This window comes from Mirounga angustirostris, unplaced genomic scaffold, assembly GCF_029215605.1.
Source record: "Mirounga angustirostris isolate CCGP_5_RB_7025 unplaced genomic scaffold, mMirAng1.0.hap1 SCAF_5, whole genome shotgun sequence".
In the NCBI taxonomy this organism is placed as follows: domain Eukaryota; kingdom Metazoa; phylum Chordata; class Mammalia; order Carnivora; family Phocidae; genus Mirounga; species Mirounga angustirostris.
In genome coordinates this window covers 166,068,511-166,090,320 of record NW_026991713.1, presented here as the reverse complement: position 1 = coordinate 166,090,320, position 21,810 = coordinate 166,068,511, and the positions used below count along the sequence as shown (strand labels likewise).

Here is a 21,810-nt window from a genome sequence, read left to right as displayed (position 1 = left end):
TTAAAAGGAAACGGATGGATAAGGATATAGCCAGTAGCAATAATAAAATGAAAATGAGACGAAGTTAGTATTAATACCCGAAAAAGAGCGTTTAAGACAAAAATGATGGATGGGCCGAGAAGGCTATCTGTAGGTATAAATGGTAATAATGGATACATAATGAAAATGCCACAATTTGATTTAGTGAATAGCTCTACATACAAAACAACAGCTGTGCCTGTCCCCTTCTCATTACCTCAGCTGCTCCCACCCCCAGCATGTCTCTCCCAACTCCTGAAGTAACTTCCCGAGTTCCCATTTCCACTCTAGCTCCCTGCAGCAGAGATATCATTTGCGTGTAAATCAAATCATGCCACTACATTGCTTAAAACACTCCAATGAGTACTATTTCTACATAAAATTATATCCAAACTCCTTGTCTTGCTGGGACCTGAGACAAAGAGTTCTTCCCCAAGCGTCAATTCATGCTTTCTTAATAGCAACAAAGCCCTCCGTTTTAAAATCTGGGAACATAGCTGTCCAGAGGAAAGACTACATTTCCCGACGTCCCTTGCTGCTGGGTGTGGCAACAGGACCACCTCCTGGCCAACCATGTGGCTAACTTCTGGCCAATGGGACAGAAGTAGAAGTGATCGTGCAACTTCTTCAAAGACTTGTGCTTCCCTTTCTTTCTGATGAAGGGAACGCACATGTGGACATGAGCCACATGGATAGGGCGACACCCTGGGGCTCCAGAACAATGAACCAGCTGGAGCCTGAGGGGTACCGCACCAGACCCGAGCCCTTCGTGGAACAGAAGTACCTAGCAACAGAGACTCAGTGGGAGCGTTTGCATCCGCCACTTTCCGCTGCACCTATGTCCCAACCCAAGGTCTATGATGTCCCACAGCGCTGGTCTCCACTGACATCTTCAACTTCATCTCCTACCACGCCTCCCTTGCTTGCCAGCTCTACTCAAGCTTGTCCCATCTCGGGGCCCTAGAACTGGCCGTTGCCTCTCCCTGATGAGCACTGTCCCCAGAGCTTGCACAGCTAGAGCTTTCTCATGGTTTAGGACTGAGTCCAGATGTCACTTCCTCCTCATCTTCTCGTCTCTGTTTAAAGTTGTATAGTACCCACCCCGACTGCCTCTGTTGTAGTATCCTGTTCTATGTACGTCATAGAACTGAATATTATCTGAGATTAGTATCTGTGTATTTAATGTCTCTCTCTCCCCTCCCCCCTCTACACTAGAACATAAATTCCATGAGAGCAAGACACTTAACCTATTATTTACAGCTATATCTGTGCTGGCCCAACAAGAGCCTTTCAATAAGCATTTGCTGAATGAGTCGATCGATCGACCGAAGAATGAATGACAGTATAAACGACACACACGCACGCACCTCGCAGAGACAAAGCAAAGAAACAGAACTGAGACGCTCACCACCATCACCCTGAGAGGAGACATGAAATAAACCAGGACGTTCAAGATTTTAATCTAACGACCCATGAAAGGGGGCATATAGTTCTGCTTCCTACAAACTGAAGGTCCTTTATCCAATTACCAGATCGCATTTGCAGAAAGTGAACACATACTGAGACCCATTAGAGGGAAGCAATAAACTGTATGAAGACGAGATTACGTAAGTGGCATTCTATGACTACACTGTAATAATAAAATGAGAAATGAGAAACAAATGATTAAACAAAGCAGCCAGTAATATTCTCTGAAGCCACTTATGGAGTGAAAAAACATATTAACTATAATGACAGATCATGTAGTAAATGATAACACTACCCATCAAAATCTCAGCATGGTGATAAAGCTACACTAATAGGAAAGTCGTATCTAAATTCTTTCATTCATTAAAAACTAAATAAAAGAGGGGCGCCTGGGTGGCCCAGTTGGTTAAGCGACTGCCTTCGGCTCAGGTCATGATCCTGGAGTCCCGGGATCGAGTCCTGCATCAGGCTCCCTGCTCAGCAGGGAGTCTGCTTCTCCCTCTGACCCTCCCCCCTCTCATGCTCTCTGTCTCTCATTCTCTCTCTCGCAAATAAATAAAAAAAACTTTAAAAAAAAAAATTAAAAAAAATAAATAAAAGAATCCTTTAACACAGAAATTTATAAATAATAACATGAATGAAAGCAGAAAGGAAATGAAGATAGGTAATAGGAAAAACTATTAATCAAATATTTTCTCGGGGCACTGGGGTGGCTCAGTTGCTAAGCATCTGCCTTTGGCTCAGGTCATGATCCCAGGGTCCTGGGATTGAGCCCCACGCTGGGCTCCCTGCTCCGCGGGAAGCCTACTTCTCCCTCTCCCACTCCCTCTGCTTGTGTTTCCCTCTCTTGCTGTGTCTCTCTCTGTCAAATAAATAAAATAAATAAAATCTTTAAAAATTTTTTTCTCAAAAAAATCAATAAAATAAATAACTTTATGGCATATATTAAAAAATAAGAACAACAAAAATTACTATTAAGAGAAGCTGTAACCCTACACTTGGGGTGACCGCAGCATAACATAGAGCTGTGGACTACCTTGTACACCTGAAACTAATATAACATTGCATGTCAAATATACTCAGATGAAGTATTTTTTTTTAATTTTTAAAAATTTTTTTAAAAAGAGGTACATGTTTCCAGTTATAAGATAAATAAGTACAGGGATATAAGGTACAGCCTAATAACTATAGTTAACTGCTGTATGGGTATTTGAAAGTTGTTAAGAGAATAGATTCTGAGCATTCTCAACAGGGAAAAAATATTTTTCTTTTTTCGTATCTATATGAGATGACGGAAGTCAAACTTACTTTAGCAATCAATTCACAATACATGTAAGCCAAATCACTGTGACGTATGCCTTAAATTGATACAGTGCTGTATGTCAATTATTTCTCAATAAAACTGGAAAATAAGAAAAATAAGAGAGAAGATGTAGTAATGGTAAAAAGCTACTTCTAAGGAAATTTTTCAACAAGTCTGTGTACAATTACATGCTCATAAATTAAGTAACTTTGAAGAACTGGAAACTTCCTGAAGATAATATAAATTTTCAAAATAGACTAAAGAAGGGGCTCCTGGGTAGCTCAGTCGGTTAGGCATCTGCCTTCGGCTCAGGTCATGATCCCAGGGTCCTGGGATCGAGTCCCACATCGGGCTCTCCCTACTCAGCGGGAAGCCTGCTTCTCCCTCTCCTTCTGCCTGCCGCTCCCCCTGCTTGTGTACTCTCTCTCTCTGTCAAATAAATTTTAAAAATCTTTTTTTTTAAAGATTTTATTTATTTATTTGACAGAGAGATAGAAGAGCACAAGCAGAGGGAATGGCAGAGGGAGAAGAAGCAGGCTCTGCGCTGAGCAGGGAGTCCGATGCGGAACTCGATCCCAGGACCCCGGGATCATGACCTGAGCCAAAGGCAGATGCTTAACCATCTGAGCCACCCAGGAGCCCTAAAAAATCTTTTTAAAAAAATTTAAAAAAAAAATAGACTAAAGAACAATTAAAAGTTATCAAAGAAATGCCTCCCAAAAAGACCCCCAAAACCAAAACAAAAACTATACCACTAGATCCAGGCAGTTTTATGAACTAGCCCACTCAAATTTAAGGTCATAAATAAATCTATACAGTATAGAACTTATTGTAGATGACAAAAAATGATAGATACTTGACAAGTTAATTTTACCATGGCAGAACAATTATGTTTCAAAACCTAACAATGATACTTACAGTTCTGTATAAACCACAGGCTGCTTTTATTTATAAATATGGATGAAGAAATCAAAATTGGTGTCAAATCAAATTTTAAAATTGTATTGAAATTCATATTACACTAAGAAAATGACCTACCATGACAACTAACGTTAATCTTAGGAATGTAAAAATTGTTTAATATTATGATATTATATCATATCAGTAAGTTAAACATGAATAATCATGTGATCTTATGAGCGATTCAAAGGACATTTGCTAAAAGCTATCATATATTCATATTAAATAAACTGTTGGTAAGTAAGATGTTAATTTCCTAATATCAACACCAAATCTCACCCTTCTCATTTGTAACTAATAAGCAGGTTTCAGTCAATATACGTGGAACTCAGATATATAGTGTCAAAGGGGAGGAAACCAAGTCGCAGCAATTTGTAGCCAAAGTTATACAGAACTGAAGAAAATCAACTGAAAGGCATGTGAACACTAAGGAGAGAATTCAGTAAGGAAGCCAGATAAAAGTCAAAATTCCCAAACCCAATACTGGCAGAAAGTGGTTAGAAACATACAATGACAGAATCAAAATCTTATTCAGAATGGTCAAAATAGAAAAATATACAACCGGAGTCTGGCAGAGAGAGGGTCGGGAGCTCGGTGAGGGGGGCCCACGCACCATTGGGGAGGGTGGCTCTGGTCCCTTCCTTCCACCTCCCCGGCTGAATCTGTGAACATCAGAAACTCTGTCTTGGGGCAACAAGATCACTGGAGCTGTGGCCAGAAGGTGTCCCTAGCACATACTTGCGCGACCTCGCTTACATGAGAAATCTGAGTCAAACTCACAGCCGCAGAGCAGAATGCGGTTCCCAAGGGCCCGGAGCAAGGAAGTGGGTAGGTCATGGTCAAAGCCGTGCGAGATCAAGGAGGTCTGGATATCGACCATACAGTATAGTGCCCATAGCTAACAATATGGTGTACTTAAAATTTGCTAAGAGGGTAGATCTTATGTTATATGTTCTTATCACACACACAGAATAGCAACAGCAACAACAATAAGGAGTGGGGAGGAAATGTTGGAAGAGCATAGATTTGTTTATCTATCTTGATGGTGGTGACGGTTTCACGAAAGTATACTTACCTCCAAACTCTGAGTTCTGTATATTAAATAAGTACAGCTTTACATGTACATGTACATGTAATACAATCATAATTTGATAAAGTGTTTTATTTAAAAAAAAAAACTGTCTCCAGGACACGGCAGCACAGGGACCCCCATCCGCTACAGAAGCCTGCCTTTGGGTGCTGCTTGTTGCGGGTTTTTGAGGATCTGTCTGCCCGGCCCCAGGAGGTCTCCATCACCTTTCACGCCTGCCTTGCTCCTTTCTCTGCTTCCTGTGCACGTCTGTGCAAAAGTCTACCCTTGATAGAACCAGCCTACCATCTTTCCTTTTCTCCTGTCCTCTGCATTTAGGTAAATGTGGATGAGAATTCTATGTTGTCCTGAGAGTCTATAGGGTTCAAATTACATATAGACCCTGTGAGTTAGACCTCTGAGGGTAAGTAGATCAAATAAAAGAAAAGAACTTTGCCTGAATCATGGGAAGATTTGGGGCACCTGGGTGGCTCAGACGGTTAAGCATCTGCCTTCGGCTCAGGTCATGATCTCAGGGTCCTGGGATCAAACCACGTGTCGGGCTCCCTGCTCAGTGGGGAGCCTGCTTGCCCCTCTCCCCTCTGCTTGTGCTCTCTTTCTCATTATCTCTCTCTCAAAAAAATAAATAAAATCTTTAAAAAAAAATAGAACTTGAGAAGATTCAGGGCACCTGGTTGGCTCAGTCAATTGAGCATCTGACTCTTGATCTCAGCTCAGGTCTTGATCTCGGGGTCGTGAGTTCAAGCCCCGTGCTGGGTTCCAAATTACAACTGAGAGGAGCTCTAACGCTACAGTTGTGGTGAACACAGCATAACATACAGAGATGTGGACTCACCATGTTGTACACCTGTTAAACAGGTTTGTTTTAACACCTGTTAAAAACAAACCAACCTTGGGAAGATTCTATTTGGATATAAGAATGAAGCTACTGGAATCAGCACTTTCCTGAGAATGTGACCGTGACCTTCTCCTCTTCCTGGCTTGAGGTCACTTGTCAGCCCACCCCAGCCACGGACTCAAGAACCAGTCATGAATTTATTTAGAAAGGGTTTTAAAAATTATTTTCAATTTTTTTTCCTGATTATAAATTTGATTTAGACATTCTCCTAAAGTGTGAGTTTTCAGCATACTAACTGGATATAAGGTGACTGACGTGCTGGGGGGAGAGGGGGCCCTCAGCTAGCCTTGAGCTTCCAGTGCCTTCCACAGCAGAGGTCCACACAGGAGATATGGGTGGGCGGCCGCCATTCGGAGGCCTCCATGAGTTTTTCCTTCTGGCAGTTTTGATTATATGCTTTTTATACTCTCATACCGACTTTGTGCTTTGTTTACCACGACAATGGGCCTGTGTCTTAGAAACTCCACGTTTTTGTTTTTTACCACTGAAAACAGTTGTTTTATAATAGGATTTTGTTAACTTGAGGTTTTGTTAATTTCATTGACTAATAACAGATCAGTCTAATGTAGAAATTTCAGGAAATAGAAATGAGGATCAAGAAAAAATGACATTCACCTTTATTCCAACCCATAATAATTAACATTGTCAGAATTATTGTGTTTTCTCCAGTATTTGTCTATGAATATAAATGGATATATAACAGATGTAGAACAGCAATGTAATTAGACTGTGCATTCAATCTCTACCGACTGTAGAGTGAAAACATTATTTTAAACAATTATACAGATTCCATCTTTGTAAGTGCCTTTTCTACATCTCTAATTTCATATGACAGAGTCTTAGAATTATCTTTAATTATAGGGTTTAACATTTGAAAAGTTGAAGCCAAGTATCACCAGAGAGTTTTTAGGACAGTTGTACAATTTACATTTCTACCAGTAGTGTATGAGTTTGTCCATTTTATCCCACTCTTGGCAGCACTGAGTATTATCCTAGTTTTATTCTTTTCCAATCTGATAGGTGAAAACCGTTATCCAATTACTATTTTAATTTACATTTCTTAGATTTCTAGTGAGGTTGAATTGTTTTGATATGTTTACTGAAAGTACTAACCAACTGACTGTTTTTCCTTATTCCACGGTCTATTGTCATGTTAACAGGTATTCATATTGCTTTAGCAATGCTCTTCACATATGCTTTATTCCATCAATTGCCATATTTTTCCTGTTCATTTTTGAAATATTCTTTCAATTTAATAGTTTAATACTAGTTTTTTTAAGATTTTACTTGTTTATTTGAGAGAGAGAGAGAGAGAGAGAGAGAGAGAGTGTGTGTGTGTGTGTGTGTGAGCGGGGGAAGGGGCAGAGGGAAAGAGAATCTCAAGCAAACTCTGCGCTGGCCCCGATCTCACCCATGACCCTGTGATCATGACCTGAGCTGAAATCAAGAGCTGGACACTTAACCGACGGAGCCACCCAGGTGCCCCAGTTTAATACTTTTATGTATGATTCTTCCATTGCGTTAATGCTTAGAAAGGTATTTCCTACTTTGAAAACTAGTTACCTATTGACATGTGATTTTCCCACCTTTTAAAAACAGTTAAAACTTACAGACTAACAACCAATTACACCTATGAATATGGATAAATAAGAGAAAACCCCCACCTACCAAGGTCTGGCTCAGACCAGTAAGCGGGACCAGACGCCCTGCCAGGCTCCCGGAAATCTCAGTGGCTCGTGGGCTTTCAACCTGGAAGGAGCCTCAGAGTCACCTGAAGGGCTTACTGCAACCCAGGCTGCTGGACCCCCCACCCCCCCCACCCCAGGTTTCTGAGTCAGTGTTTCTGGGGTGGGGCACAGACATTTGCATTTCTAACAAGTTCCAGGTGATGCTGGTGCTGCCCTTTAAGGAACCACACTTCAAGACCCACAGCTTGGCTAATGTTTTCCAGACTCCATATTTCACAAGTAAAATCACTTTGGGGATTCAAGCACTTGCTGTCAATCTAACAGCCCTTGTGATGGGCACCGCTTCTGAAAGCTATTTAGGTTCTGTTCAATGATGAAGATCTGGGGAGCAGCAGTTTGGGATCCAAAACTCTGATAGAGTGGCACGTTGACAAAATATTGGGGGCGGGGAGAATGATCCTGTTGGTGCCAGATTTGATGTGAGGAGAGACAGCCTCCTGGAATGCGATTTATTCTTAAAATTCAAACAGTAAAGATCTTGGTGTTTTCTAGGTCTTGGCCCCATGTGACAAATGCCTCACAGGAATGACTATGATTCCTTCTGTTTTTTCGTTTGCTTGTCCTGCAAGCTTTACCAACAGTCAACTTCATGGGCCAGGTAATCTTCAGTTTTACAGATGAAAAACTTGTAGATATTTAAGATTCTTGACTAGCTAGGAGCTGCATTTCCTTTCCTTTAATTTTCTTTTTCTGATGATAGAATTAACGTATGCCCACTGTTGAGATTCCAGAAAATACAGAAAGATGGGATCACTTATCACCCTACCACACATGACAAATCACTGTTAGTGTTTTGCTACATTTCTTTCCCCTACTTTGATGCCTAACAAATCTGGATCATAATGTAGCTCTGCGTAGTGCTCTTTTCATATGTCATGAGTAGGGAACATCAAGGGCTCTCAATTGCCCATGAGTCAAGAATTTTAAGCACAGCTCCCTGCTCATCTCAGCCATGGCCCCGGGGCCAGCACATAAATGTCCCAAGCAAAAGCCAGGGACCTGGGCTGGGAAGGACTAGTCTTTGGATCAGAGCACAGGTCAGTGATCAGGAGTCTGGGACCATAACAGAAATGGAAAGCCAGGGAAGGCATGAGACCAGAGCAAGGATCTGGGATGGAGGGACAGAGGCCAAGCCTGGAGAGATTCCTGGGAAACAGCTGCAGGTACTTTACTACATCTGCTGTGTATTCTCCCACCAGATGGGGAGGAGTGGACAGCTGGAAGGGAAGCCGAGCAGGCCTGCGGTTGGAGAAGTCAGTGTGGCAGCCCTTGATCTGGACTACACCTGGGGATAGGTGTCCCACGCACATTTATGTGGGGATAACTTACAGTGTCCTGAACATTGCACACAGCTGTGAGATAAGCGAGCTATGACAATGACTAGCTAGCATACGCATAGGCAAGCAAGGCTCAGGACATTCAGGCAATACTCTGGAGCCTGCTCAGAACCCAGGGAGCCCCATGAGTTTCCCGTTTCTTGACCTCCAGCCATGGATGCGTTCCCATACACCCAGCGGCATCCAGTGAACAGATCCCTTTGCTTAAATATTTATGTGTTTTACTTCTTAAGACAGAAAGTCTAAACTAGTGAAGTCTTGATGCATCGGGTTTGGTTGTGATACATAAAAAACTGATAGTGAAGGAGCCTTAGGTGTTCTGCCTGTACTTCCAGTAAGACAAACAAATCTCAGCTCTCCCAGCCAAGGCGGGACTCCTCTCTCTTTCTTCAGAGGGAGAAGAGTTTAACAGAAGCGTTGGCTGGACCCCGGGGCTGGGAGAGCTGTTCCATAGGCCAGGATCCTTGCCACTATCCTCGCCCTTGCATGCTGTCTGCAAACTCCCTGCAGAACAGCTCTGCACAGTGCTGGAGGTCAAGGAGAAGAAAAGGTAAAGGGTTGCTCTAGAGACTCAGGTAAGCCTGTGATGCAGGAGCAGGGCTCTGTCCCCTGCCACCAGGGGGCATCTCCTGTATTAAGGACTCTCCTTCTTGGGTACAAGAGGAGTCATGGTGTGTAGCATGAATGAATGGCAGAACAACAATAACTTGGAGGACCCCACTTCCCTGCAGTTGCGATCCATCCAAAACACTGAGCGTTCAAACCATCCCGTCCCGAGTCCCAGCCCCTTTCAGCCCTTCCCTGCCCTCCATTCCACTGTTAACACACACCAAGTCCTAAGGCTGACTTCAAACACCATTTCACATTTCCTCCCCAAGTATATCCCTGCAGTAATGGCAAACACACAGAAACTTGATGAACGAAGGGTAAGAATACAATAAAAATTTCCAGCAGTTATTATTTGCTACATAAGAGAGAGGCTCTGCACTGGCTGCCAAGAAATCTGAGAGCCTCATACCCAGAGGGCTGCATACCCAGAGACCCTGGGGTATGGCCCTCAGACCATCCTCCTTGGGGAGGAGGCTACATTAGTAGCCAATTACATCCCACCTTCACTGATAACCAATTTCCTGCACAGAACCAGGGGCTCATAGCTTTTGGGATGAGTACCAACTGATAAGAAGCTGTTGTTGCAGAATCCCAGTTGATTTTATTTTCCTCTTGGCACTGTGGACTAGAATGCCAGTGAGGAGGGAGCACGGGAAAATGGACTTAATTAGCAAGATGAGCCTAGTGCCTGCTAGGATCACTTCTCAGAACACAGAGAACAGCCGTGGTCACAGTTTTCCTCTGAGGTAGGAAGAAACCAAAGGCTGGGGAAAACCAAAGGCTGTGGTGGCAATGTCAGACCAGAAGCTGAAGCCAATTATAGAGTCTTTACCCTTTGCGGCAGCCAGTCTCCAAGATGGCCCCTGATGACTGCTGCCTCCGGGTATTCTCCAGGAGGTGTTCCTCTCCCTCACTGAAGAGGGATGGGCTGTGTACCCAAGAGGATATTCCAGAAATGACGGAGTTTGACTTCCAAGAGGAGGCCACAAACAACACCACAGCTTCTGCCTTGTGCTCTCTTGCATCATTTGTTTTGAGAGAAGCCAGCTGCCATGTCATGAAGATACTCAGGCAGCACTATGGAGGGGTCCGTGTGGCAAGGACCAGAGGCCTCCTGCCAACAGTCCACGTCACTTTGTCAGCCACATGGGGGAGGCACCTTGAAGCACTTCCTCCAGCCCCAGTCGAGCCTTCAAATGATCACAGCCCCAGCCAGCATCTTGACTGGCACCTCATGACACTGAGCCAGAACCACTTGGCTAGCTGCTTTCAGATTCTTGACCCACAGAAACCATGATATTGTACATATTTATTGTTGTTTTATATCACAACCTATGGTGTAATATATTTTGCAGCAAATAGATCACTCATGTGCCCTGCCAAGTATACCATCCTATCTGTCTCTACAAGAAACTGACTTTATCCCTAGTGGGAAACCTTGCCAGAGTGTCTTAAGTAAACAATCTTCTCCTTGCTAGAGTATCCGTACCTCCTGATATCCATATCCCCTGCCTGGATATTCAGAGGCAGAAAGCCGCCATTCTGCTGCTCTTCTTCTCTATCATCTTCAAGCACTGTAGCAAAGTAAACACACACACATACACATGCATATACAAACATTCACACACACACAGAGCTTCCTCTTAAACCTGAAAAATCACTCAAGCACTGGGAAGATGCATTTTTTTTTTCCAGGAAGGACCGGATGCTCTGGATGTTTTAAGTACCATTTATGCATGCTGTCTCTGAATAGACAGATGGAGGGAGGTAGTGTGGGAGGGTACAGCTGACTACTGAGAATTGATAGATGTCTCTGTTCTCCTTTGCTAGTCATAAAATTCTGAGCTGTGTGAGGACCAGCAGGAGAAGAAAGCCACTGCCACAGCATCCAAGCATTCATTTAAATATTTCAGAATGGAATTTTCCCCCTTTATTCACTTTTCCCCCTCCTGTTTGTCTCCCCAGGTGAGGAAGAGGGTCTTTAATAAAGCAAAAACAGAGAATCTGTGAGCATAATAGCACGTCTAAACTATGCTAGAGGCAGTCAAGATAGAGAGAGAAATATTTCCTTGTGTAGGTGTTCAACGCTGAAGAACGTGGAAGATATCAGGTGTAGATTAAATACCTGGAGCTCCTTGTCCTCTAGGGTGGGGGTCAGGAAGAATGCTCTGAGCCTAGAAGGCATGTAGCATTCTTCCAGGCTACAGGGGGCCATGAAGGCAGAGGCAAAGGGTAGAGAGAGCACTCAGAGTGGGGAATAAAACACAGCAGAGAAAAAAGAAATCAGGCAGGGAAGGAATTCTGGAATGTTCATCCAGAGTGGATCTGTATGGGCTGAAACATGACCTGGTGAGAAACAGTGTCTCCCCATCTTCTTAACTATGTGTTCATTTTTTTATTTCTGCTAAGGGCCTCTACCTGTCTGTCCTTCCAAGTGTTGAGTCACACCTGAAGGGTTACATGAGCAGTGAAATATTCTTGTCTCATGACAAGTAGAACCACGGAGGTCCTTCTCTGGGAAGAGTCGAGGCTGATCATAACCACAATTTGGGGAGGCAGTTTGGGGACACATTCTTGTGTCTCACTCTCACCTGCCCCTGGATGCCCTCCAGAACCAGGTCCTGCTTCTCTGCTCATCTTCATTTATGCAACTTCTCTTGATGAGCTTATCCTCACCTATGATTTCACCCACCAGCTCTGATTGATAATAAATCTGGATTTCCAGCCCTGGCCTCTCATCCCTGATCTGCCCCTGCGTGCACCTGGGCAAGGACTTGCCTCCCTCTCTTAGTTGTCTGACCTTCACCTTACACTCAACATGCCCAACTTAGAATTCAACTCCACACAAAGACTTCTTTTCTCCATGACCTTATCCCTGTCATTTAGGGACCTTGGGATCACCTCGGTCTTCTATTTGCTCAAGTCCTAAAACCATTCTGCCAGCGAGGCTTGAGGTCTTTCCCTTCAAACTATACCTTCATCAATCAATGACTACCTTGTGCTCACTGCCTCCACTCTATTCAAACCCATCATGACAAGCCTGGAACACCCTTTTCATTCCTTTGTCACTTCCTGCCATATTTCAAAGTTGGAAGCAAGTGCCCCATTTCCCCAAGCCTTATCTGACCCCTCAAGATCACATTTGTCTCCTTTCTGGAACTGCTATTCGTTCTATTCAAAAAATAGTTATTGAGGATCTATTGTGTACAACGTGCGAGGTACTGAGGACGCTAACAAATAATTAGTCTAGTAACCATCACACCAAGAATCCCTTCTGTGTTTTTTCTCTCTTAAGAGTGTTTCTCCAACCAATTTCTTAAATAGCCAGGACTACGTCTTCAATGTCTTTTGTGAAACCCACAGTGACAGACTATAGGGCACATAACGTTTTCTTACCGAGTGCTTGTTGGTTATATGCAAGATGGGTAGCAGAATAAGACTAGAGATACATGTCAACTGCAATGTTTACCTAGACTGGAGAATTATCTTTGGTTAAGAAAAAAAAAAAAAAAAACACATCAAGAAATTAAAGAAACCTCACTGTTTTGGAGTGGTGTTTTACATGTATAACCAACAATTCAATTTAACTTGGCAAATGATTTCATTCAGATTTTAAATATAGTGGTTAATAACCCATTTCCCAAATTCCATAATCATGAACTGATAGGCACATATTAAGACTAAAGAACTAATATAAAAATGATTCATAGCACCTTAATAATTTGAACATAGATATTTGAAATGTCCTAAGAGATTTTACAAGACAGAAATAGGAGCAAATTGAGAAGCACTGAACACAAATTCTTAGATAAAACCATTCTGTCCTATTAAGGACAAGGATATTGATAGGATCTAAACACATGAGGTAACCCGGCCATCCTCTCAGCAAAAGGATGTCTTGGAACCAGGGATAGAATGGGGCTCAGGCAATACCAATGGTGTACTTTCTAATTGTTCCCAAGAAAGAAACTTTTGTGAATCAGAAGTGGAGGAATATCATTTCTCCCAAATGTAAAAGTTTCTGGTACAAGGAAAAAATAGGGAGATAGTTCGCTCATCCAAACCTCAAATGGTATAGTTTTGATACTTCGTTCAGAAGATCTAGTATGGACCTCTACTTAGACATCCGGTTCAAGGAACGTATGTCACCCTAGCCCAGAAGAGATCTTCACATGCTGAACAGAAGCTCAATTCAGAGTCAAAAGTTAGTCCCAGGCACACATCTACTGTCAAATTTAATCTTTTAAACAATTTTGTACTCACCTGCCAGAATATGCTATCTATTGTGTTTCCAAGAAAACCATCACGACCTTCTGAAGACACCAGTTTGGGGCCAAGAATTGTCATGAATTCATCAAAGTCCACTTGGCCGTCCCCTGGAAGGAGAAAATATAAATGTGAGTTGAAATGTTGTTGATAGAAAAAAAAAGGGGGGCGCCTGAGTGGCTCAGTCGGTTAAGTGTCTGCCTTTGGCTCAGGTCATGATCCCAGGGTCCTGGGATCGAGCCCCACATCGGGCTCCCTGCTCCACGGGAAGCATGCTTCTCCCTCTCGCACTCCCCCTGCTTGTGTTCCCTCTCTCGCTGTGTCTCTCTCTGTCAAATAAATAAATAAAATCTCAAAAAAAAAAAAAGAAAGAAATGTTGTTGAAATTGACCTACTGCGCCCAATGAAATAAACATCACCACGCTTTTCTTCTTGCCGTGACCTCAATCAATGAAGAGCTGGTAGCATCACTGAAAACTGTGCAACATTCTTAAAATACCAAGGGAAACACAAGAAACTGGCAATATTAATCCATCCAATACCATATATTCCTAATTGTTTGCCAGTATTTCCATATCTAAATGCCAAACCAGCACCCCCCACTTAAATGGCCACCCTCACACCTGCTGTACCTTCTGTACCTCAAATTGCCTAGCTGTACACATGATGGAAATTGCAGCTTCATCCCCATCTCTTCCTTCATCCTGTCACCCACACATATATTGAGACATCAAGTCTTTTACCTCTTCCATGTCTGTGCCTGCTCTATCTTCCTTGTCAATTCAATCACTAGTCCCTTTCCGAAGACTGTGGTGGGAAAATGTTTGCAAGAATTAATGTACCTAGTTATAATTACAACATTACTAGCGGAGTGGCTCTCTGCTCTCACACTCTCACCTCCACACTGTCTCCCATACAGTAGCTCACCGCCCCCCACAAAGCATAACTGATGATGCTTTATAAACGTCAGTGACATCTTTGACCAAAAATAAGGAAACCACTCCAGGATGGCATTCAAGTACTACTATCCCTTTCGCTGTCTTTTCCTCCCCACCTCTGCACAAAATGCCATGCTTTTTCTGAACTTCATCACTCGGTACATGCTGTTCCCTCCATCCAGGATGCCTTCCCTGACTTGTCTGCCTGACGAACATCATCTCGTTCTCTGAGATGGAACTTAAATATCATGTTCTCTTTTTGTTTTACTTTCTGACCCTCATCTCACTAGACAGAATTGTTTCCCCATCTACCTTCATATGCATCTGTCGTAGAACTTATCAGCCTGTATCTCAGTCACTGATCTGCATGCCTATTTCCCGCCTGCATTGTGAGCTCTGCAAGGTCAGGGACCCAGTCTGAAACTTCTTTGTATATTCTACACAATGGCAGGCACTCAGTATGTACTTACAGAATGAATGAATGATATCTCTTGCTTGTTTTTTCTTTGCTCAGCTCCACATCTTTCATGCTAGATCTGACCCTCACCAAAAGGTGAACTTGAGCCAACTCAGATAAAAACAGACCTTCCAGGTACTGTCCAAGCCTCAGTGACTCATCAGCGTGGCATTCTGCACCCTTAGAACTGCTCAAGAGGGCGTCTCCACCAAGAGCTCACCACATGTTAGCCCAGTTGGTGCAGACGGCCCAGGTGTCTACACACAAGGTTGCCAAAGTCACACACATCAACCCACTCTCAGAGTGCAACTGCCTTCAAAGAGCCCTCATTCAAAACCTATTTCAAAAAGCTGAGCAGATGTCATCATCAAGATGCCAATAATTCAGAAAAAGAAGTCCAGAAACACACTGCAGTGTAGATTAAAAAAAAAAAAAAAAAAAAACCCAAGGGGGGAGGGAGGAGTGACAAGTCAGTGAGAAAGGAAAGATTTAGCACCAAATGGGTGGGGCAATCACTGGGTTACTGGAAGACACTGGTTTACCCCTCCCCATTCAACAGGATAGAGGATCGAAAATTTCACCCTCAAAATAAATAAATTAATTAAATTCTACCTTCAGAATATTAATTAATCAATTAAATTCCATCCTCACTGGTCATCATGAGAAGGTTAATCAAGCAACAGCGAGGTACCATCTTGCCTCTCAAATTAGCAAATACTTCTAGAAAGAATATTGCTCAATGTTGGTAGAGATACAGAGAAGGGGTAGGCTCTCTTACGCCTTCCTGGTACACTCACCCCAGATTCTGGACTGACGGTATTTAAGATGCTATACCATGCTGATACCTTTTGCCCTAATAACTTCACTTTTTTCAGAAAAATACAAGGCAAGGAAACTATCTTAAATGCAGACTAATACATTTGCCCCAAAAGAGTCATCCAGTATTTGTGAAAGTGGGAAATTGGAAGCTGTAGGAAAAGGAAAAAGGCCCAGGCTTCCTGGCATTCACACTGAGCTAGTTCCCTGTGGCTCCTAGTCTCCTACAGATGTACGCTTGTTAAACACCTGCGCTGACCCTCGGCTCACCCCGAATCACCCCCGCTCATCTGGTGCTAGATGCCCAAAACATCTCAGACTAGAATATGCATTCTCTATAGAAACAGTAACACCCTCAATGAGGTGAAAATGGATTCCTGGGAGACAAACAATCTTAGATATTACAATGGTTTGTGGCTCTCCTTGGGCCACAGAACATAAACAGATGTACAGTATATCTGTGTTATGAAAATTTCATAGGGTAAGGCAACTAGGGAAACCAATGTCTTAAAAAGTTCCTGGTGGTGGGGTGGCTCTGAAAAAGGAGAAGGAGTTGGAGGAGGAGGAAGAGGAAGAGGAGGAGGAGGGAGGTCCAGAAACAGTGGACAAGAAGATGCCCTAAGTACTATGGATCCCCTTCTCCAGCCCTCCCTCTGTAATGTTGTTCTATAAGCAGTGGGCATCATCCCAAATGTCTGTCACCCATGACAACATCTAACAGTTCACAAAGGCTAGGAAGCTCAAGGGCATGGATCACTTTCTACGAAGCCCTAATGAGACCTTAACTAAAATCTATCCACCAAGCTGGGTCACTCAAGCTCCTGGCCACAGTGTAGTGAGTACTGCTTTCTCTCACTTGGGAATCTAAGAGGGGGTGGTCCATAGGATGTAGCAGAACCCCTGATTCTCAGAGCCGGGAGAACAGGGCTGTCTTTGAAGTGTCCACCTTCCAGGTAGCAGGGAAGAGACCACCCACCTCTCTGAACCCCCACCCACCCACCCAGGGAGCTGGGAGCGAATCGGTGTAGAACTGATGTATTTCAAGGGTCCAAACTGAGATGCTGTCAAAGTCATCAGGGAGTGTTCACAGATGGTGCCCTTGGCTGAGAACACCAAACCCAAAGCTGACAAGCAGAAATGATGGCCCCCGTGAGGGGAGCAGCCCGTTCACTGCTCAAATCCTTGGCCAGAGAGAAAGTTCTGGGCAGGAGGTGCTCAGGGCCCTATGGGCAGTGCCAACTGCAGTCAGTCCAAGAGGACAGGAGAGGTCCAGGTCGTGTGAGAATTCGCTTCTTACGATTTCATAGAGGACATCTGGAGCCTCAGATTTTTTGTGAGCAAAATATGATCCCCCTTTCCCCCCCCCTTTTTTTTCTGTTATGGAGCAAAGGGACATAGATTCCTGCAGGCCCACAACTGCAGAAATAGTCCAGGTGGGGCCCCCCCCCTTCTCTTGGGATTTTCTCAGCTTTGGCTCCTGAATATATGTGTACGTAGAACATTTTCTGCAGGCCCCCTGTAAATGAAGACTCATCCTAATTCATAGCTCAACCTCAGTCCAACCGGTAGTAAAAGGTTCTATTCAGATTTAGACTAGAAAACAGATCTCTTCAGGAGATCCTCATTTGACAGAAAAACAGAACTGGGAACACCCCATAAGCTATCTATGCTGCTCCCAGAAGTGTGGCCCCCAAGTCCCCACCCCCTCACTCCATCCATCCCAGGAGAAATGAGACAAATGGAATCTCAGAGGGAGGTTTTTCATCAAGTCCCTTATATGAAAACCATTCCCAGGCAGAAGCTTATGTCTAAAAAGGTCTAAAGAGTCTAATGATGATCAAAATATCTACCTTTGGACACGCACAATGTGGTGTGCATTGCTTACAAACATCCGTACACTAGTTCACTGAAGCCTTCCAGCAGCCCATTTTACAGATGGGGAAACTGAGGCACGGAGAGGTTCTGTAGCTTGCAGAAACTCACACAGGGAGCCGAGCTGGGATTCCACCCTGGGAGTGGATTGCTGTGTGTGCACTTGAACAAACTGTGGGCAGACACCCGGGCCTTCTCTGGGGAAACAGGGTCATAGCTGGGCTCTGTCTGGAACACTCTTTCCCCTGACCGCAGCATTGCCTGGCCTGGAGTGCTACGGCTGCCCGGGATATAGTGGCAAAGTGAAATCTAAATTGCTCCCTCTGGTCTAGCTGTTGGGTCTCAGGTCAACCATTAGAGGTCTTTCTTAATCATTAAGAAGAGTCACAATAAGTAATCAGAAGGATTATATTTAACACGTGCTGTATACCAGATTCTGAGCTCAGGGCTTTGCATTTATCATCTTGTCTGATTCTAAGCCAGCACTATGAACAGATTCTCCTCTTCCACACTTTACCTGTGAGAACACATAGGCGGGAAGGGGTTAAAAGTAACTAGATTGTGGCCACACAGCTAATATGTGCCAGCCAAGAGACTCAGCTTGGGACCTCTGATACTAGCCTCCACGTTGTCCCAGCTCCCCTGTGCATAAGAGATTCCGGCATAAATCCCAGCATAGGCTCGTATCTGTCTACAGACTCTGAGAGTACAATATGTCTTCCTATCTGGCTACTTAGGAAGGAATTTAGCGGGAAATTGGGTGAGATGGCCTTCAGGGGCTTTAATACAAATGACCATCGCCTAAAAGCCATTTCTTCCCCAAATTGCCATTCTGCCTGCAGTTGGGGTCTCGGTGATCCTCCTCGGATGGTCAATTCCCAGAGGACCCAGGCCTCTCACATACAGCCCTCCAGGCATCCAAAACCCCTTCCACTAAAAAGAATTGCTCTAATAAACAAGGCCTGTCCAGGCCAGCACGGTGACATCAGACTGCCCTTCTGGATTCTCATGCCCTCAGGGACAAAGGTGGGCAGCTTCCCAGACCCGCTGCGTTTCTCAGAATGTAGCAGACTCTGAATGCAAAACTCCCTTCGGTTAAGTTGTTTTACGAATCTCGAGCAAGCAAGCCGGTGCAGCATGGGAGGGTGGCATTCACTCCTACCCGGCCTCATCCTCCCTCCTCAAGCTTCCAAATATCATGATCCACCTAGCAAGAAGTGCAGGTAGCTAACCTGCTAAGGACTGTGTCTTGTTGCTTCCCATGGAAGTCAAACGAATGCACTTGAGCGAGGGTAGAAAGCTGTGGGAGGGCCAGGAGTACACAGCATGCATTAGGACCAACCAGCTGAAACACACACAATGAGGTGAAATAATAATAAAAATAATAAATAAAGACCCCTGGCTTTCTTTTTTCTTTTTTCTTTTTTTTTAAAGATTTTATTTATTTATTTATTTGAGACAGAGAGAATGAGAGAGACAGAGAGCACATGAGAGGAGGGAGGGTCAGAGGGAAAAGCAGACTCCCTGCCGAGCAGGGAGCCCGATGCGGGACTCGATCCCGGGACTCCAGGATCATGACCTGAGCCGAAGGCAGTCGCTTAACCAACTGAGCCACCCAGGCCGCCGACCCCTGGCTTTCTGATGGTCTCTCTCTCCACTGGGATGCTATCAGCCCTCATTGGTCCTCAAAGCAACCCCAAACCAACTGCTCCTTAGCCTCTGTGTTAGGCATTCTTGCCAGTGCAGCCCAGCTGTCTCTGCTTGGCTACCCTAATCAGGCAGCAGCTCCAGCTCCAGCCCAGGCCTTGTAGGTGTTTCGTATGTGGCCCAAACACCAGCCCCTATATTCTTTAAACTCAAGCAAACACAGGTCAACCTCTATAAATGGCTCTCTGGAAACATCTTTTGCTCAAACTGAATGAGAAACACCTCTGCCCCACTCCAGGAAGGTTAGTGAAAGCTCGGAGCCCACCACCAACTCTCTCTAGTGAAATTCTTTTGCCTAATACTTCAAACTCAACCTCTTATAAAGTGTTAGGGACTGAACGGTATCCCCTCCAAAACTTGTATGTTGTAGCCCTAACGCCCAATAGGACTGTATTTGGAGATAGGGCCTTTAAGGAGGTAACTAAGGTTAAATGAGGTCAAAAAGGTGGGCCCTGACCCAATGGGACCGGTATCCTTACAAGAAGTGGAAGAGGTACCAGAACAGACTGCACAGGGGAAAGGCCATGTGAAGACACAGCAGGAAGGCAGCCAGCTGTCTACAAGACAAGCACAGGGTTCCCACCAGAAACCCATCCTGCCAAGCACCTTGATCTCGATCACCCTAGAACTAAGAGAAATAAGCTTCTGTTCTTTAAGCCCCCTGGTCTGTGGTATTTTGTCCCAGCAGCCTGAGCTAACACATAAAGAACAGTGGGCTCTTGGGAAACTCGGCACTTACAGTATCGTTCCTGTTTGGGGCTTAAAATGGAAACATAAGAGCACCTTTTTGATGTCTTACCCTCTACATAAGAGGAAGGAGGAGAAGGGAACTGGAAAGGAAGTGACTGAGAGCAGAACCAAGAGAGAGGGGGACCTGGAAATCAAGGGAGACGTTCAATAAGGGGCAGGTAGTTAGTCTCCAGTGATGTGAAATGCCACAGAGGGTCAAGTAGGGTGACTGCTGAGAAAGGGACATTGTATGGCTCATTACTGGACCTGGGGTGGTGGTGGCAAAACCTGACAACAGCATTTGAATTTTTACATAGAAGGGGCTCAGAAGCAGCAACCTGCTTGGAAGGGGGGATATATACTGGAGATCTCAAGACCCACCCCCAAGTTCAATGGCTTGCTAAGAGGACTCCAAGGACAGCATACAGTTTTACTCTTGACTATGATTTATTACTGCAAAAGAATATAAAGCACAATCATCAGGAAGGAAAGATGCATGGGGTGAGGTCTGGAGGAAAGCAGGAAAAAACAAGCTTCCAGAATCCTCTCCCAGTGAAGTCAACAGGACATGCTCATTAACTCCCCTAGCATTTAGTAGTGGCAACACGTATGAAATCCTATCTACTGGGAAAGTTCCTTGGAGTCCCAGTGTTCAAGGATTTTACCAGGGGGCTGATCATGTAGGCACTCTATGCCTGCATGTATGAACATTCAAGACTCCCAGAAGGAAAGCAGGTGTTCAGCATAAACTATACTGTATATATAAACAGTTTGGGCACAGTGAGCCACTCTTGATCTATTCTAGGTATGATGGAATCCCTCCCCAGATCAAATTTCCCGGAGACTACCCAAGGGTTAACCTTGCAAGCAGGCCTTTCTAAGGATAGCCTGCTATGTTAGCCCTTTTCTGCACTCATAAGTTCTTGAGTCATTGAGCCAAAGCCACAGAAATTTATCGAAATCAACTTTTCCACCTTGAGTAGGAAAAGATGCTGGCTTCTCATGATTCAGAGGTCCTAACGTAGATATTGCATCTGCTGGTGACACAGGTAGGACCTTCCTAGATCTGAGATGCTTAACTGTGCTGCACCATGGCTTGGCCATTATTTTGACAGGACTAGCACTGTCTCTTCATTCCCTGCTTCTATTCATGGAATTTTATATCTATCAAGCTCTCCTTGTTCCTTTTTTTTTTTAAGATAGATAGATAGATAGATAGATAGATAGATAGATAGATAGATGATAGATAGATAGATGATAGATTTGTTTGTTTGTTTGTTTATGAGAGAGAAAGAGAGAGCCTGAGCAGGGGGAAGGAGCAGAGGGACAGAAGCAGACTCCCCACTGAGCAGGAAGCCCAATGTGGGGCTGGATCCCAGGACCCCAAGATCATGACCTGAGCCAAAAGCAGATGCTTAACTGATTGGGCCACCCAAGCACACCTCCTAGTTCCTGAACCATTCCATCCTCACCCCATTGGTAAAAGCAGAACTGAGGCCCAGACAACCCAGAGCAGTGTGCCTGCCTCCAGCAACTCAGCATCTGGAAAGCCAGTTTCCCATAGGACCTGAACCCCAAGCACAGGGTTTTTACAG

General features: G+C 44.2%; 1 protein-coding gene across 1 annotated transcript in view; it reads right to left on the bottom strand.

Moving 5' to 3' along the window:
• CALN1 (calneuron 1) overlaps positions 1 to 21,810 on the bottom strand; it is a 491,968-nt gene that overhangs the window by 166,117 nt on the left and 304,041 nt on the right. The window contains exon 5 of the mRNA XM_054507623.2: positions 13,694 to 13,806. Coding sequence (XP_054363598.1) covers positions 13,694 to 13,806 — 113 coding nt within the window. The remainder of the gene's footprint in view (positions 1 to 13,693; positions 13,807 to 21,810) is intronic.